Source organism: Rana temporaria, chromosome 2 (genome assembly GCF_905171775.1).
Source record: "Rana temporaria chromosome 2, aRanTem1.1, whole genome shotgun sequence".
In the NCBI taxonomy this organism is placed as follows: domain Eukaryota; kingdom Metazoa; phylum Chordata; class Amphibia; order Anura; family Ranidae; genus Rana; species Rana temporaria.
The window spans coordinates 360,553,385-360,572,476 of record NC_053490.1 but is presented as its reverse complement, the minus strand read 5'-3'; the positions used below and the strand labels follow the sequence as shown (position 1 = coordinate 360,572,476).

The 19,092-nt window shown below is 44.8% G+C and overlaps 1 protein-coding gene across 1 annotated transcript in view; it reads right to left on the bottom strand.

Moving 5' to 3' along the window:
- The window catches only part of PM20D1 (peptidase M20 domain containing 1), a 359,154-nt gene that overhangs the window by 25,758 nt on the left and 314,304 nt on the right, over positions 1-19,092 (bottom strand). Inside the window, 1 exon segment of the mRNA XM_040337628.1 lies at positions 5,477-5,548. Coding sequence (XP_040193562.1) covers positions 5,477-5,548 — 72 coding nt within the window.

Sequence of the window (19,092 nt, the reverse complement as noted above, 5' to 3'; positions counted from 1 at the left end):
TTCAGTTGGCTACCGGCTGTTTAGCAAGGATGGGCTGCACCTTAACCGCTTAGCGACCAGGGCACGCACATTTACGTCTACACAATGGCACGGCCAGGTAAATGGGCGCACCTGTATGTCCCTTTAAATGTGCCGCCCAGCGGGCGCGCCTCGTGAGTGTGCTTGTGGGTCCCGGGAACTTGATGTTCTTGTGCGGCCCTCGATTACGGTCAGCAAAGGCAGAACAGGGGCATGCCTTTGTAAACAAGGCATACCCCTGTTCTGCCTAGTGACACATCACTGATCGAATGTACCCTGTGATCGGGATCAGTGACGTGTCACTGGTAGCTCCTCCCCCTAACAGTTAGAATTACTCCCTAGGATACACTTAACCCTTTCAGTGCCACCTAGTGGTTAACCCCTTTACTGCCAGTGTAATTTTCACAGTAAACAGTGCATTTTTATAGCACTGATTGCTATCAAAATGACATTGGCCCAAAAAATGTGTCCAAAGTGTCTGCCATAAAGTCGCAGTGATGATAAAAATCGCAGATCGCCACTACTAGTAAAAAAAACCATAAAACTATTCCCTATTTTGTAGGAGCTATAACTTTTGCGCAAACCAATCAATATACGCTTATTAAATTGTTTTTACCAAAAATATGTAGAAGAATACATATCAGCCTAAACTGAGAAAAAAAATTGCTTTAAAAAAAAAATCGGGGATATTTATTATAACAAAAAGTACAAAATATTGCTTTTTTTCAAAATTGTCGTTCTATTTTTGTTTATATCACAAAAAAAAACAGCAGAGGTGATCAAATACCACCAAAAGAAAGCTCTATTTGTGGAAAAAAAAGGACCTCAATTATGTTTGGGAGCGCAATTGTCAGTTAAAGCGACGCAGTGCCGAATCGCAAAAAGTGGTCTGGTCTTTGGCTTAAGTGGTTAATGAGGAGGGTACAGCTCTGTTGGGAGAATGACCAACAAGTTAGAGGGGCATTTTAAACTAGGTGGCGGGGGGGGGGGTTTAGTGTAGGGTTGTCCCGATACCGATACTAGTATCGGTATCGGGACCGATTCCGAGTATTTGCGGGAGTACTTGTACTCCCGCAAATGCCCCCGATACCTAAATAGAATACTTCTCCCCCGCCGCCAACGCTACGCCGCATCCCGCCGCATCCCCGCTCCCACCGCCACTTGGTTAATACGGGCGGGGAACATTACAGCTTTAATTTGAATAGCTGTAGTGTTTCCCGCCGCGCCGCGTATAGACACTCCCCCTTGCTCGGGTGAACTGTCCAATCCCGAGCAAGGGGGAGTGTCTATACGCAGCGCGGCGCGAAAGACTACAGCTATTCAAATGAAAGCTGTAATGCTCGCCGCCCGTATTAACCAAGCGGCGGCGGCAGCGGTGATGCGGGAGCATGTAGGTAAGGGGGACATGGCTGCATATATGGGGGGACATGGTTGGATATGGGGGGGACATGGCTGGATATGGGGGGGGGGGGCATGGCTGGATATGGGGGGGGGACATGGCTGCATGGGGGGGGGGGGGGACATGGCTGCATAGGGGGGGGGACATGGCTGCATAGGGGGGGGACATGGCTGGATAGGGGGGGGACATGGCTGCATATGGGGGGGACATGGCTGCATATGGGGGGGACATGGCTGCATATGGGGGGGCATGGCTGGATATGGGGGGGACATGGCTGCATCTGTGGGGGGACATGGCTGCATTTGGGGACACATTTAAAAAAAAGTATCGGTATTCGGTATCGGTGAGTAATTGAAAAAAAGTATCGGTACTTGTACTCAGTCCTAAAAAAGTGGTATCGGGACAACCCTAGTTTAGTGGAAGAGAGAGTCGGCAGTGAGCGTATGACAGAGGGCAAAAGTGGAGGCACTAGAGATATTATAGCCATAACATCACACGTAACGCTTTGTTGTGAGATCAAAATCGCAGGTTCAAAACTTGGAGGAAATAATATGCACCCGTACATAGCTGAGGGGCATGTTTACAAATGCCAGAAGCCTAACACAATGGAGCAACTAGAGCTGCTGTTACACGAGGAGGATGTGGACTTTGTGGGAATAACAAAAACTTGGTTTGACAGTTCACATGACTGGTTGGCAAATATCCAGGGGTATTCTGTGTATCAGAGGGGAAGGGGTGTGCCTATATATCAAAAACAATAGAAGGGTAGAAGAGAGGAATGACAGCAGGGATGGGGCAAAGGAGAGGTGGAATCTAGGAATGAGAATTCAAAGGCAAGTAGCAACTGGGAAATTAATAGTAGGGGTATGTACAGGCCCCCTAACCTAAAAGGAAGATGAGGATTTGGATCTCCTTTCACATTTAGACATAGTGTAGAGGCAGTGAAATGTCATCGTAATGGGGGCCTTCAACTATTCGGAAATAGACTGGGCAGCAGGGACAGCTCACTCATTAAAGGTTTGTAATTGTTTTAAATGTCCTACAGGACAACTTTATGTCCCAATTGGTGGACTCCCTGACTAGAAATGATGCATTACTAGATCTATTAATTACAAATGACTCAGATCTGATCACAGATGTGGAAATACGAGACAACTTGGGATCTATCGATCACAGGCTGATCAAATTCAGCATAAATAATAGTAAAAGGAGGCACGAGGGTAGAAAAAAACATAAAAACAAATCACCAGAACCTGATGGCTTGCACCCAAGAGTCCTCAAGGAACTCAGTCAGGTTATAGCCAGACCACTATTCATAATCTTTATGGCAGGGGTGCCCAACTAGTGGCCCGCGGAGCCCTCTGATATGGCCCGCTACCTCCTGCTCTGGGACGAAATAAAATAGAATAGAATAGAATACTGTTAAAGGTAAGTTTATTACTATATCACAGTGTATATATGGGCATATCTGTTCTGCAGTGGTTACTGGGCTGCTTTCAAACTGATCCACAGGCAGGGCCGTCATATTGAGCGGGCATGGCCCGGGGGGGCCCCCAAGTGCTCATGGGGCCCCATCGGGGCCGGCTCCGCTCCGCTTCGATCTAGGTGGATGCGATGCGGATGCACTACTGGCAACGGACGGTAGCGTCCCTATGAAAGTGTGCGGCGGCTAGCGGGGGGTAAAGTAGGTTGAATTTTAAGCAGCTGCGATCAACGATGTGACACTGGGGAAAGGCAGGCTGTGGATGTATCTTACTCCCCCCGCACCGCTCGCCCCCTCCCCTTTCTCCTCTCAGCCAAGCGAAGAACAGGGAGCAGCTCTGTTTGCAGCGACACCGCCCACTTTCCTGTCCACTATCCCCATTGGCCACAGCAGAGGGCCAATCCAAAGACACTGGGGAAGCATCATGGGAAACATAGTCCCGGAAGATAGGCGCCGGGCACCACCAGCACCCCATGCTTTTAGTGGGGAGTGCTCCTGAGTCCCTCATTGTCGGATCGCCTCCCCCCTTAATGTGCCGATCGATCAGCAAGGCTCCCCCTCCTCTCTGCCAGACCCCCCCTTCTCTCTGCCAGACCCCCCCTTCTCTCTGCCAGACCCTCCCCCTTCTGCCAGACCCCCTCCTCTCTGCCAGACCCCCCTCCTCTCCGCCAGACACCCCCTTCTCTCTGCCAGACCCCCCCCATCTCTCTGCCAGACCCCCCCCTTCTCTCTGCCAGACCCCCCCCCATCTCTCTGCCAGACCCCCCCCTTCTCTCTGCCAGACCCCCCCCCCCTTCTCTCTGCCAGACCCCCCCCCCTTCTCTCTGCCAGACCCCCCCTTCTCACTGCCAGACCCCCCCCTCCTCTCCGCCAGACCCCCCCTCCTCTCCGCCAGACCCCCCCTCCTCTCCGCCAGACCCCCCCTCCTCTCCGCCAGACCCCCCCTTCCTCTCCGCCTGACCCCCCCTTCTCTCCGCCTGACCCACCCCCTCCTCTCTGCCTGACCCACCCCCTCCTCTCTGCCAGACCACCCCTCCTCTCTGCCAGACCCCCTCTCCTCTCTGCCAGACCTCCCTTCTCCTCTCTGCCAGACCTCCCTTCTCCTCTCTGCCAGATCTCCCTTCTCCTCTCTGCCAGATCTCCCCCTCCTCTCTGCCAGACCCCCATCTTCTCTGTCAGCTCCCCATGTGGCAACTTGTGGCAAGTAACAATCCGCAACGTGTGGCAGGTGATGTGGCAAGTGACAATCCGCAACATGTCCGCAACGTGTGGCAGGTGACAATCCTCAACCTGTGGCAGGTGACTTGGTAAGTGACAATCTGCATCTGGTGACAGGTGACGTGGCAAATGACACACTGAATCTGGTGACAAGGAACCAATTGCAAGTGACATGCTAAATCTGGTGACAAGTGACACGCTGAATCTAGTGACAGGGGACGGGTGGCAAGGGACACGCTAAATTTGATGACAGGTGATGGTGGCAAGTGACATGCTTAATCTGGTGGCAGATGACGGTAGCAAGTGACACGCTGAACTTGATGACAGTTGATGGTAGCAAGTGACACGCTGAATCTGGAGGCAGGTGACAGTGGCAAGTGACACGCTGAATTTGTTGACAGGTGACAGTGGCAAATGACACACTGAATCTGGTGGCAGGTGACACGCTGTAAAGTAGAAATATTGTACTTTCAGTCTTGAGAGTAAGTGCGTAAATTGGGACAGGCTTGTAGGGGCCACATAGCACTACTTTGCCCAGGGGCCCATGATGCTATTAAGATGGCCCTGTCCACAGGTGCAGAGAAGTGCACCTGTGGGTTACATGCACTGAGCCATAGACTTCTATTACCTGTGAGTTTGGTGTGCTGAGAGTAGAGTGGGCTCTATAGAGCCGAGGGGGCTGTCATCCACCCGCTCCTCTCATTGTGGCCCGCAACCGGTTACCAAGTTGCTTAAGTGGTTCTTGCTTCGCAAAAGGTTGGGCACCCCTGCTTTATGGACAGCATATGGTGTTGGGATATCAACACAAGCAGTTTATTTATGATTTGCTTCATTACTCTCTTTTGTCACCTAAAAGGGTTTGTAAAGGAATTTTTTTTTTTATCTTAATAGCTTCCTTTACCTTAATGCAGTGCTGTTTTCATGTCCTCATTGTTCGTTTTTGCTCTCAAGTTGCTGTAATTCTTCTCTGATCTCCACACTTCCTGTTTGTCTATTTCCTGATAACCACAGTACTGGGAGCTTTCTCTCTGTGGTCACTAATCAAGGAGGTGTGATTACTGTGTCTAAAACCCCTCAGCACCAATTAGTTTCGTTTTCCAAACCATCACTGCCCTGTATTGGCTCTGTTGCTCTGTACAGCAGAGAAGCAGGAAACATGCAAAAACAAAACTAGAAACTACAGGTACATTTATGATTGTTTTCTATCTATTTTTAATCGTTTTTAAAAGGAATCAGTTAACTATTACCGGTATGTCTCTATACCCTGTAAACAGTCATTTCAGCAAAAAAAAATGTTTTTATTTACAACTCCTTTAAGATATTTCAAGCAGAGTGAGATCTTGAAGCAATGCACTAACCTCATCAACTGTTTGTGCTGGGTGAAGACGAAAATTGACTGTTGCTCTTGCCATATGTGGGATCACATTGGACTAAAAAAAAAATATATATATTATGAAAAACAGAAATTAAAGCAGGCATTATTTTCATACTAGGTACTGGCTCACCTTGTATTGCAGGGAAAAGTAGTCCTGCAAAGTGAACTATTGACCTGCCCATTTTATAGATAGGCAACTCCTATCCTCATTTTGTTTAGTGGTTTCAAATTAAGAATAACTACTGCAGTAGCTAACAGACACAAAAGATACACCCAGCATCTTTCCAACTAACTGTTCTCCTTTATTATGACGCAATTGTAGGTTTTTATACACATGATTACGTAGGTATCACATTAATATTACAATTGTACGTTTATGGTAACAAGGGGCAGACTAATTCTAATCGTGACTCGAAAGAATGCAAACATGTAATGAAAACATTAGTGCTGTGTGCACAGTGAGGACAATGTGCAATACATACAAAATAGAATACAATTATATACAGAACTTACACATTTCCTTAACAACTACCGGTATGTTATGCAAATAATTACTTTTAATAATCTGGTCCACCTTCCCATTCAACTTACAGGTGGTCCTGCTGACCAATATTGAGGCAAGAGAGGTAAAGGGGTGTTCTGCAAGCTTCTTTTTAACCACTTAAGACCGGACCAAAATGCAGCTAAAGACCAGGCCAGGTTTTGCGATTCGGCACTGCGTCGCTTTAACAGACAATTGCGCGGTCGTGCGACGTCGCTCCCAAACAAAATTGGCGTCCTTTTTTTTCCCACAAATAGAGCTTTCTTTTGGTGGTATTTGATCACCTCTGCGGTTTTTATTTTTTGCGCAATAAACAAAAATAGACGACAATTTTTAAAAAAATTCAATATTTTTTACTTTTTGCTATAATAAATATCCCCCAAAAATATATATATAAAAAAAAAATTCTCCTCAGTTTAGGCCGATACGTATTCTTCTACCTATTTTTGTTAAAAAAAAAAAACGCAATAAGCGTTTATCGGTTGGTTTGCGCAAAATTTATAGTGTTTACAAAATAGGGGATAGTTTTATTGCATTCTTATTAATTATTATTTTTTACTACTAATGGCGGCAATCAGCGATTTTTTTTTGTGACTGCGACATTATGGCGGACACTTTGGACAATTTTGACACATTTTTGGGACCATTGTCATTTTCACAGCAAAAAATGCATTTAAAATGCATTGTTTACTGTGGAAACGACAGTTACAGTTTGGGAGTTAACCACAGGGGGCGCTGAAGGGGTTATGTGTCACCTTATGTGTGTTTACAACTGTAGGGGGTGTGGCTGTAGGTGTGACGTCATTGATTGTGGATCCCTGTAAAAGAGATCACACGATCGATGACACCGCCACAGCGAAGAACGGGGAAGCTGTGTTTACACACGGCTCTCCCCGTTCTTCAGCTCCGGGGACCGATAGCGGGACTCCAGCGGCGATCGGGTCCGCGGGTCCCGGTCATGGAGCTTCAGACCGGGTCGCGGGAGCTTAAAGATCAACGTACATATACGTTGATGTGCCCAGCCGTGCCATTCTGCCGACGTATATGTGCAGGAGGCGGTCCTTAAGTGGTTAATGTTCAAAGTAATTTAAAGTTCAACCTGCACTCAGGCTCACCTTCAGAGTCTGTTAATATCCTATGACAAGGATGGATTAAATAATTTATTGTAGATATTGGAAGCCTTTAAGACTTCATTCACCCTTCATGCAACCTAAAAATCGTGCAATTTCCATTGCAACGTTACTCTGCAACTTGATGCGACTTTGGAGGAGTGTGACTTTGTTACAACTTTGACCGATGTGATCGCTTTGTTTGTGCTCCACAAAGTCGTTAGATATCTGCAGAACGAAAAAATGTGTTTAGTTTCATTTGGTTTCTTTTTTTTCGAATGAATTTAAAATTTTCAAAACAATTTGAATCGGTCGAAAATTGATCGACTGATTTAAATTCTGTGCTGGCTGTTAAGGTGCGGAACTAGCTACTGCATTCTTAATAATCTATGACTCGACAGCTGTCAGCTGGTTTCCCCACGGACAGCAGAATGTAATTTTATATAATTTTTTTTATTTAAATTCCGGAAATTAAAAAAAAATGAAAAAAAACTGTGTGGGGTCCAAGCATGCAGTCCAGCAGGTGAGGAAAAAAGGGGGGGACGGACGGACGAGCAAGCGCTCAACACCCTCCTGAACCATACCAGGCCACATGCCCTCAACATATGGGGCCATGTTGATGGGGACAAGGACCTCTTCTGATGCCACTGTCACTGTCTTTTTACGACAAGCGCTTTTTTATCTTCAGAAATGTGAGTATATCTTCTTAGTTTTTACAATAAATATCTGTTGGTAACAGATTTACTCTATATGCCTTCCTTCTTTTCTTTCTTTTATAAACCATCCATTTGGGCTTTTTGCCTACAAATAAATCATTTGAGGTCCACCATCTTGAATCGACTACTTTTCTGGAGGTAGTGTCTGCTGAGGTAGTCTCCCCTGGGTCTATTATACCACAAGCTTGATTGACTCACTAGGTGTACACCTATTTGAGTTCAATCCTTCCGGTAAGCCTTTGGAGTTTCTGGTGGTGGATCTTCTATCAACCTTTTATTTATATTCACATTAATTTATCACCTTTTTGGATAATTTTTCACTAATCTAATGTTTGTGTGTTGGAATATTCTTATGGACCGTTTTCAATATTAAGAATGTACACTGTATCATTTTGGGCTCTAATTATTATCACTTAATGTTTTATTAATATAAAACAAATTGTGCACATGTACAAAGTTCATTCAAACTGTACACTTACTATCCACATGTCATTTTAGTCCCAGTTTGTTCTGAGACTACTCATTTTAGTGATGCACTTATTCACTCAAGTACAAAGAAAAGCAACAAAGCTAATAAAGGTTCTGGAGGATATTAGTTATGAGGAAAGGTTGTGAGGACTGAACTTATTCTCTCTGAAGAAGAGACAGGGGACAGGGGATATGATTTAAATTTACAAATACCATACTGATGACCCCATAATAGGGATACCAAAAAAAATAAAAAAATTGCGGAAGGGAGTTTAACAAGACATGTGGCCACTCATTAAAATTAGAAGAAAAGAGGGTTAACCTTAAAGTGGAATTCCACCCCCCCCTTTTTTTATCCCTAAACATCGTAAATTTATACTGACCTGAAAGTATATATGTTTCCCTCTTTTACTTTGATAATAATTTTTTTTGTTTTATTACTCAGATAGGCAACTTATCTAGAACAGTGATTTTTAACTTGTAATCTGCCTGAGTTTTTTGTTCATCGGTTATCCTTAAGCTGGGTACACCACTAACAATTTTTTTTGGGTTGCAGAAAAAAAAAACGACTGCTCCGGTCGAAAACACTGTTCTAACCATGCAAGCTTAGTTTAGCGATCTCCCCTGCTGAGCTGCTGTGTTCTGAGAGGGGGCGCCCCCCCCCCCCCAGAACAATCCAATCAGCACTCTCTGTCTTTGGCTGAGACCGCTGATCGGGAGTCGGTCGGATGCTGGCTTTCAGGCATGCACATCTGACAGAAACCGGCTGAAAGGCTGGCTTCAGTCGGACAGACTGAAATACACATGTGCCGAATGTTGGCGTTTTTGTTTTTAACGGCCCGTTGTCTCTCGACATTCAGCCAGTGTATACAGGGATTTATTGTTGGTGTATTTTATGTGTAGAGGAACTAGGAACCGCTCACGTGACCGAAAGTGACGTTTGTCTGTCCCCGAGTCCGTGCTTTTAAAGCTATACCAGCTCCCTGGATGTAATTTTTGCAAACTGCTTTTATACTCCAATACATTTTTATACGTACTTCACTATCTGGATCAATTTTTTTCAATTTTTGGGTTTCACTTTGTTGGCTCGGATCCGTCTGGGAAGCCACCATCTTTGTGAAGCCCAGCCCAAACGCCCAGCTGATGTCCACACAGTCGCCACGCTGATCCGTAGAGGCCAGTCGCACACTAATCTAAGCTTCTACCCCTTGTGGTTAAGGTAAGCGCCCTGTGAGCTCATTACCAGGAAAATCTGTTGGAGTATCATCTGCCATATGAATCGCATAATTATATGAACTGTCCATTCATGCACTCTATTGGATTATCCAGGCATCATCTAATAGGATCCCTGATTGTCGATTGCACCAAGCACTTTATTAAGATTTTTGTCATTCATGTATTTATTTGATCTTATTGACCACTAAGCTCAGCATTCAGATCATTGTAATTACTACATAGGCTCTGTATTGAGCACTCTCTAGAATGTTTAGTGTTTTATTTTTGCGCTCATCACCCCCTTTTTTCATATCCATACAGAGTGAGTTGTTTTCACTTAAGATTGCAGCAGCAACTAGAAAAGATAAAATTTCTGGGGAAATTGTGCAAAGTGGTCTTGCCTCCACCAATACTCTTGACTGGAGACAGATGTAAATGTGATCCAACCGTGTGTCGATCCATTTCGACCCATTGCCCCATCAAAAACTGCCCCATCAAAACTGGTTGCTATGGACTGGTTGCTATGGACCGATTGCTATGAACTGGCTGCTATGGACTGGTTGCTTTGGATGGTTTCTATGGACTGGTTGCTATGGAGTGGTTGCTATGGTCGGGTTGCTATGGACTGATGGCTATGGACTGGTTGCTATGGATGGGTTGCTATGGACGGTTGCTATGGACTGGTTGTTATGGACGGGTTGCTATGGACGGGTTGCTATGGACGGAAGCTATTGTCTGGTTGCTATGGACTGGTTGTTATGGACTGGTTGCTATGGACGGGTTGCTATGGACTGGTTGCTATTGATGGTTGCTATGGACTGATGGCTATTGATGGGTTGCTATGGATGGGTTGCTATGGACTGGTTGCTATGGATGGGTTGCTATGGACTGGTTGCTAACCTCCATTTCCACTATTCTGCTGTGGGGCTCCAGATCCCAAAAGCGTGGGTCTGAAAGGTCCTGTTTAGTCCAGCGTATCTTTGCAGCTTTAGACCTCTTTCCTTTAGATGGCATGATGCTATGTGTTGGAGGAGATATAATTCCCTTCAGAGCTGTGAAAAAGGAGCTATAATGCTATAATTTTCCTCAGAGCTGTGTGAGACTATAGATATAATTTGCCTCAGTTGTGTGGTAGAAGCCAGAACTCACCTCACAGATATCACCTCACAACTGTGTGGGAGGAGCTATAGAATCCCCTTACAGCTGTGTGTGAGGAGTTTTAATTACCTCAGTGTCTCCTAGGAAACCAATGTAAACATATGCAAGCAGGCTCTAAGCAGAGACTTAGATTCTAGATTTTTTTTGAATTGAATAATTGTATAATTGTCCTATTCAAATATATATATTCGAATATCTTTATATTGTATTGTGTGAATCACAAGACCCAGACCTACATTTTGATGTATATTATGTCTCTGAAATATAAAAATTAAAGGCACAGTCGCAGTTTATATATTGTCCTAAAGATTTTTGGTTTCCTGACTGGAATTTCAATGGAAGTCAATTGATGGCGTTGGTTGCAAACAAATTGTCGTATTGTGAAAACGGTTGGGCGATCGCTTAGCCGTGAACACGCGTAGTGGCAGCAGGGATAGCTGAATGTTTTCATATAAGATTTTTGTAGGTCGGCTTGAAAATGAGGGAGTGGTCGCAGTTTACAAATCATGTCCTGATTTTTCAGTTTTTGACATTCCACACTGTAAGCTTCACCATTCATTCCTATGGGAAAATTTGTCCGCAAAAACAACGATATTTCGCGAACGATTCGGCGAAACATTCCACAAAATAATAGCAACGCGATCGGGAACAATCCACACGTTTCGGTATATTACTCGTCTATGTAGTGTAAAAACTGTGGGAGGAGTTAGGGTGGTAAATTTGGCTATAAGAATAATAATATATATGTGAGATAACAATAAGTGCTCTTGCTATGCAAGACCACTTAACCACTTGCCGCCCGCCAATGACATATTGACGTCGGCAAAGTGGTTGTAGAATCCTGACTGGACGTCATACGACGTCCTCAGGATTCTGAGCCGCTGCGCGCCCCCGGGGGCGCGCATCGCGGCGATCGTTGTTGCAGGGTGTCAGTCTGACACCCCGCAACACCGATCTCAGTAAAGAGTCTCTCACGTGATCACGTGATCAGCCGTGCCCAACCACGGCTGATCACGATGTAAACAGGAAGAGCCGTTGACGGCTCTTCCTCACTCGCGTCTGACAGACGTGAGTAGAGGAGAGCCGATCGGCAGCTCTCCTGACAGGGGGGGTTCGCGCTGATTGTTTATCAGCGCAGCCCCCCTCGGATCGCCACACTGGACCACCAGGGAAGCCCACCCTGGACCACCAGGGAAGGGCAAACTGTAAAAAAAAGCCCCCCCCCCCCCAAAAAAAAGTCAGAAAAAAAACCATAAAAAAAAATGGGCACTGACTGGAAACATAGGTGCCGCCCCACAGTGTCCATCAGTGCCACCCCACAGTGTCCATCAGTGCCACCCCACAGTGCCCATCCATGCCCAGTGCCCACCTATCAGTGCCCATCTGTGCCACCCATAAGTATCCATCAGTGCCACCCATAAGTGCCCATCTGTGCCACCTATGAGTGCCCAGTGCCACCCATGAGTGCCCAGTGCCGCCCGTGAGTGCCCATCAGTGCACCATTGTTTGGGTACAGTGTAGCATGACCGCGCAATTGTCATTCAAAGTGCGACAGTGCTGAAAGCTGAAAATTGGCTTGGGCGGGAAGGTGCATGTAACAGACCTATGTATTCTGCCTGGACATGCAGTGAGGCATACAAAGAACTGCATGACTTGTTACAATTGGATTTGCCACATTATATTCTGAGCTCAAATGGTTAATTATAGAAGGGACTCTTTCACTGCTAAATGCTAATATTCCCTTTCCCTTAAACATAGAGGCAGTGTTTAAGCAAGCAATGTTGTGGCGTCATGAAAACGTGTTCTCCAATTCAGGGATCAGATGGCAGGATACCTCCTCTGCTGCCGATTCCAAAGATGTCTCCTCTTGTTGTTCTCCCGGTTACGGTGACGCCACAACATTGCTTGCTTAAACACTGCCTCTATGTCTAACTGATCCCTAGAGGATCTCTGGGCTCTGGTAAGGGTCAGTGTGTCTCTGTGGTGGTGTTTTCTTCCTGATTTCACTTCACGTTGTCTGTCAAGTGTTCACTGGGAGAAAGTTCAAGCGTTTTATGTTTTGCCATACGGTTTTGCACTATTTTTTTGCTTTTTCCTTTTTCTGGCTGCTGCGCTGTGTTTGATGACATCGGAGCATCGTGGCAGAAGCTTGTCCTGATTGGAGCACGGATTGGATATTCACTGTTTTGTGCCTAGTTTGATCCACCTGGATCTTTATTTCTGGTAAGGGTCAGCCTAAACTTTGGATATGCACCTATCCCAGCCGATTTTTTAGCACCTCAATAACGGATTTCGGATGTTTATTTTATTTATTGGACATTTTTCATTATCTATTCATCACCCTCACGGGTTCATAATAACTTGGGACTTTTCATATAGTAATCTTTATGGTTATGTCTCTATATGGTGTTCTTAGCGCAACTCCTTTCTTTTATCATTTATATTTATGTTGTATAACATTTTGAGTTTGCTGCAGATCTTTCATGTTTGTTTTGGTATGCGCATTATTTTCACTATTTTCTATACTCGGTGATACGTATCTGTCTGGCGCTTGGCCCATCATTTGCATGGGGTCACGCCTCAATTGCATGGCTCACGCCCACTTCCATTTACGCCGACTTACGCTTTCGAAACCCAGCACAGTTTTGGGAGCATTGGCTTTGTGAATTCAATGCTTGCCTCTCTGCGCTGCGTCGGCGTAGCATATATTATTTACGCTACGGCGGCGTAATGTGCGTCCGCTCTCTGTGAATCCGGGCCTACATGTCCAAACATGCGTTTTAAATAGTCTGCGGTTTTAAATTATTTAACATCATTCACTTTCTGAAAAACAAAATATAAAATGACATGCAGAAATGATATAATGAGAAACTTGGCCATATACTGTATAAACGTTGATCAACTTTCTTTCAAAATATAAAAAGGCTATTCAACGCCGTTCCTGGCCAGCCTCAGCTACCTTTTAAAGCGGTTGTATACCTGTTTTATCGTTAAGACTTCTTACATATTGTTCTGCCAGTCTATATATATTACACTGTAATGTTTCATTCAAGATAAAACCTGCCTCATCTCTACCTCTTACATTGCAGCCTAAATTAGCCACTTACATGCCATTTAGTCCCTGTACAATAATTGTTGCTCTGGTCTAAAAAATACTATACTGAAAAAAACTGTCTTGTCTCCCCCTGGTCTAAACAAGCAGCTTGCATACCGTCCCGTGACTTTACAATATGTTTGTCTTGTCTGAAAAAATACACTTTAATGTTTATTTTTGACATTATGGACTAAACAAGTTCCCACCAATAAAAATATGTTTGGCTATTGTCTGTTAAATAACGTTCACTGGGGTAGATTCACGTAGGGGCGCGCAATGATACGGTGGCGCAGCGTATCGTATTTACGCTACGCCACCGTAACTTACAGGAGCAAGTGCTGTATTCACAAAGCACTTGCTCCGTAAGTCGCGGCAGCGTAGCGTAAATGGGGCCGGCGTAAGCGCGCGTAATTCAAATCTGGAATGGGGGCCTGTTTTATGTTAATGTAAATACCTCTGGGTGGTGATCTCGAGGCAGGCTTCAGATTTTTTGCCCCTAAATCTATCCCCTGTGGTTCAGGAGACACGGATGAGACTGAAGGCATGGGAGTCACTACCCTTATCATTGCTAGGTCGGATAAACCTCATAAAAATGAAAATCCTGCCCAAATTTCTCTATTTACTCCGCCAATCTCCGCAATGGATTCCCAAATCCTTTTTCACCCGGCTTCATGGCCTCTTCGCATCCTTCATCTGGGGGACCCAGTCCCCCAGGTATGGATGGTCGACGCTAATACGCCCGTCCTCCCAGGGAGGCCTGGCATGCCCTGACCTATATAAATATTTCCTGGCCGCCCAAAAATAGTTACATCGGCCTGGTGGCTTACTCCTGATACGACCAACCCCGCTACCTTGGTTGAGGCGGCGGTGGTAAATTCACTGGAAGCGCTGAAATTTTTACTTTTTCGCGGCCCCAAGGCCCCATACCCATTGACCCCCTCCATGCGCACCACACTTTGTGCATGGGGGGTGGGACTTGGAATTGAAAGATACCCTAAGGCTGCACTCTCCCCAGCTGCCCCCTTGTGGTTGAACCCCACCCTTGAGCACATTTACAAATTGCCCGAACCCCACGCCTGGACCAAATTCGGTGTTAAAATGGTGGCCCAAGTAATTTCCAATCAATCTCTGGCCCCACTCCCCAAACTGATATCAGACTTCAACATCCCACAGAGCTATTTTTTTAGATATTAACAGCTTTCCCATGCCTTCGGTCGTCAATTCTCCAGTTCTCCCCTCCAGATCACTCAGTCCTCCTTAGAGACCCTCCTCAGGTCAGGATGTGCAGATAAACCCACCTCGCGACTGTACTCTCACTTAATAATGACCTCCCTCCCTTCCCTAGATAAACTCAGAAACAAATGGCTACACGACATTCCTGACTTTGACAACGACGATTGGGATGACATGTGGGACTTCCCCTTCAGATCCCTGGTCTCCCTGAGAGACCGACTAATTCAGTTCAAGATGGTTCACCGCGCATATTTTACCCCGCACAGGTTACACAAAATGAACCCCGCCTCCCCCCCTGGGTGTTGGCGTTGTGGTACAGTACCAGGTGACTTTGCCCATATCTTCTGGTCCTGCCCAGTCATTGTCGACTACTGGAAAGAGATATTAGAGCTCATTGCACAGATCACCACTATATTGCTCCAACCCTCCATAGAAATATGTATGTTGGGCCTGATAGAACAAATAATTCCCACTGTGGCAGGCCGCACCCTGGTCGGGTTACTTCTCTTTTATGCCCACAAAGCCATAGCCCTTAGCTGGCGTAAGCCTACTCCTCCTCCTATCTCCCTGTGGAAACAATTGGTCAACAACAGCCTACCTCTTTACAGAGATTGCTATGCCAACAGGGGTTGCCCTCAAAAATACGACAAGTTTTGGTCCAAATGGCTGGCGGATCCCTCCACAGCCACTGACCCACACCATACCTCATTTTCTATTCCCTGCTTATGTACAGGACTCCACAATTATAACTATGTCATGTGTTTCTGGGCTCCACCTTTTTTTTTATTTTATTTTTTTATATAGCCCGGCATTGTCCTTTTACCAGCGATCGTCGGTTTGCTGTGCCCATTGTGAGGACTAGAGCTCCCCACCGTGTTCCATGTAACAGTTTGCTCCTCATGATATTTCTCTATGTACCACAGTCAATTCTTGCTATGACCAATGTATGTTAATGTTGTAGTTTTTTTTTTCTTTGTTGAATGTTTTAAAATTCAATAAACAGATTTGCAAAAAAAAAAATGTATGATGACGTGACGTGATTGTAGATGCGCCGTCCGTGTACATATCCCAGTGTGCATTGCTTCCAAGTACGGCGCAACAACATATTGGTTTCGACGTGAACGTAAATTACGTCCAGCCCTATTCGCGAACGACTTACGCAAACAACGTAAAAAATTCAAATTTCGAAGCGGGAACGACGTCCATACTTAACATTGGCTGCGCCTCCTAATAGCAGGAACAACCTTACGCCGAAAAAGCCTAACGTAAACGACGTAAATACATTGCGACGGGCGGACATACGTTTGTGAATCGGCGTATCTAGGTAATTAGCATATTCTACGCCGACAACAATGGAAGCGCCCCTAGCGGCCAGCATCAGGATGCACCCTAAGATACGACGGCGTAAGAAACTTATGCCAGTCGTATCTTAGGCTAATGTCGGTGTATCTAGCTTTCTGAATACAGAAAGTAGATACGCCGGCGCAGCTTAGCAATTACGCGGCATATCTATGGATACGCTGGCGTAATTGTTCTCTGAATCTACCCCTCTGTTTGTAATTCAAGCAATTTCTAATGGAAAGGTGGAGATCTATTAGTTGTTGGTTGGCTAGGTGCTTCTTATGCCAAGTAAGTTGCTCTAACAAAGCATTTTTGTCCATTGACAATTGTTTTTTTTAGCAAGGGCCTCTTCCCCTCATTAATTGTGGGGGTCTGTAGGCAAGGTGCTTATCAGGATCTGCAAGCCTCCTTGAAAAATAAGGGGGCCCCCAGAAACTCGCCATATGAATAAGGGGTACCATAGCACCTCTCATTCACAAAAAAAGTAAACCATAATTAAAAATATACCAGCAATTTTTGACCTTTATTAACCACTTAAGGACCGAGCCTGTTTTTCAGATTTGGCGTTTACAAGATTAAAACTAAAATTTTTTTGCTCGAAAATTACTTAAAACCCCCAAAAATTATATGTTTTTTTTCTAACACCCTAGAGAATAAAATGGTGGTCATTGCAATACTTTTTGTTACACCGTATTTGCGCAGCGGTCTTACAAGCGCACTTTTTTTGGAAAAAATTCACTTTTTTGTATTAAAAAATAAAACCGTAAAGTTAGCCCAACTTTTTTATATATTGTGAAAGATAATGTTACGCTGAGTGAAATGATACCCAACATGTCATGCTTCAAAATTGCGCCCGCTCGTGGAATGGCGTCAAACTTTTACCCTTAAAAATCTCCATAGGCGACGTTTAAAAAATTCTATAGGTTGCATATTTTGAGCTACAGAGGAGGTCTAGGGCTAGAATTATTTCTCTCGCTCTAACGATCGCGGTGATATCTCACTTGTGTGGTTTGAACACTGTTTTCATATGCAGGCGCTACTCACGTATGCGTTCGCTTCTGCGCGCGAGCTCCTCGGGACGGGGCGCTTTAGAATTTTTTTTATGTTTTCTTATTTATTTTATTAATTTTTACACAAATAAAAAAAAATGGATCACTTTTATTCCTATTACAAGGAATGTAAACATCCCTTGTAATAGAAAAATCACTGAAAAGATGGATATCTCGGTTGTGGCAGCAGCTGCTGCCGTTACCGAGATATCCATCTTTAAAAAAAATGACGTATATATACAGTGAGTGGTCCTTAAGTGGTTATAAAAAGAAGTCGCTCAATGTAAATCCATCATCAATATTGCCATTTGGCAATGCAGATCCTCAATCATAATGAACAATGTCCGCCAACCTACCTGAATAAAACCTCACCAACAAGACTGATTTGTTCACTCACTTGTCATGAATGATAGTTCCTGGGTCATGCAGCTAAATATAAACAAGGGGGTGGAGTGACCATAATTGGTACATGTCCCCCAGGGCAATGCCTAGCTCCCCATGTCATTTGTTAGAAAGACACTTCTTTGCTTATTGTCCTATCATTTTTAGGCTTCAGATCTTATTGACTTCAATGGAAATTGGATTTGACATCATAACTTCTGTAAAGTTTGCCAAGTTTGCCTCTAACTGAACCCAGATACGATCAGTAAGATATCAGTATCAGATTAGGTGTCTCACAGACGTGTCAGAAGAAATGAGAGAGAATCTGGGAGATAAGATACTATCTGGTCTACTCCATGGAAGCAGAATTTATCCTGTCATCTCTTCAGCTATTCTTTTCTTCCCTCCCTAATCTGTCCCTCCTTGGCACAGTCTATCTCATTCCTGTTGATTCCTCCCCTCTCAGTTGTCAGCAGATCAGCCTATAGTGAGACTCCCTCACTGCTCTTATTATCGGCACAATGCTGAGAATACAGGCCAACTGAGACTGTGTAGAGTAGGATTAGAAAGTGCTTTACTGGATTTTAACCATTTGCCTACTAGGCACTGTTACCCCCTTCCTACCTAGGCCAAATTTTCAGCTTTCAGTGCTGTCGCACTTTGAATGACAATTGTGGGGTCATGCAACACTGTACCCAAACAAACTTTTTCTCTTTTTGGAGTTGCATTTAATCACCACTGGGTTTTTTATTTTTTGCTAAACAAACAAAAAAAGACCGATCGTTTTTAGGATTTCCGCAAAATTATGGTATTACGGTCTCTTCCGACCTATGGAAGTTAGACGGTACTTTGGGGAGAAATGATGGGTCCAGAAAGAGCATAATTTTGTCTTGCAAACTGATGCAGAAGGGCTCATTTACTGAAAGCGCCTGTATCTCACCAACCCTCCTTGCGGAGACTAGGGCCACCAAAACCACTGTTTTCAAGGTTAAGAGCTTTATGAGCAGTTCGTCTATTGGCTCAAACGGTGTCTTACAAAGACTTTGCAACACAGTGGATAAGTCCCAGGGAGGGAACCCTTTTGACTTGGGGACCCACCTACGGCTGATGGATACCAGAAACCTCTTGACCAGTGGCTCTTCTGACAGTCTTTGATTTAAAAAGTTAGAGCCGATACCTGCGTCTAAGGCCTCGTACACACGACCAGACATGTCCGATGAAAACGGTCCGCGGACCGTTTTCATCGGACATGTCTGCTGGGATCATTTGGTCTGATGTGTGTACACATCATCAG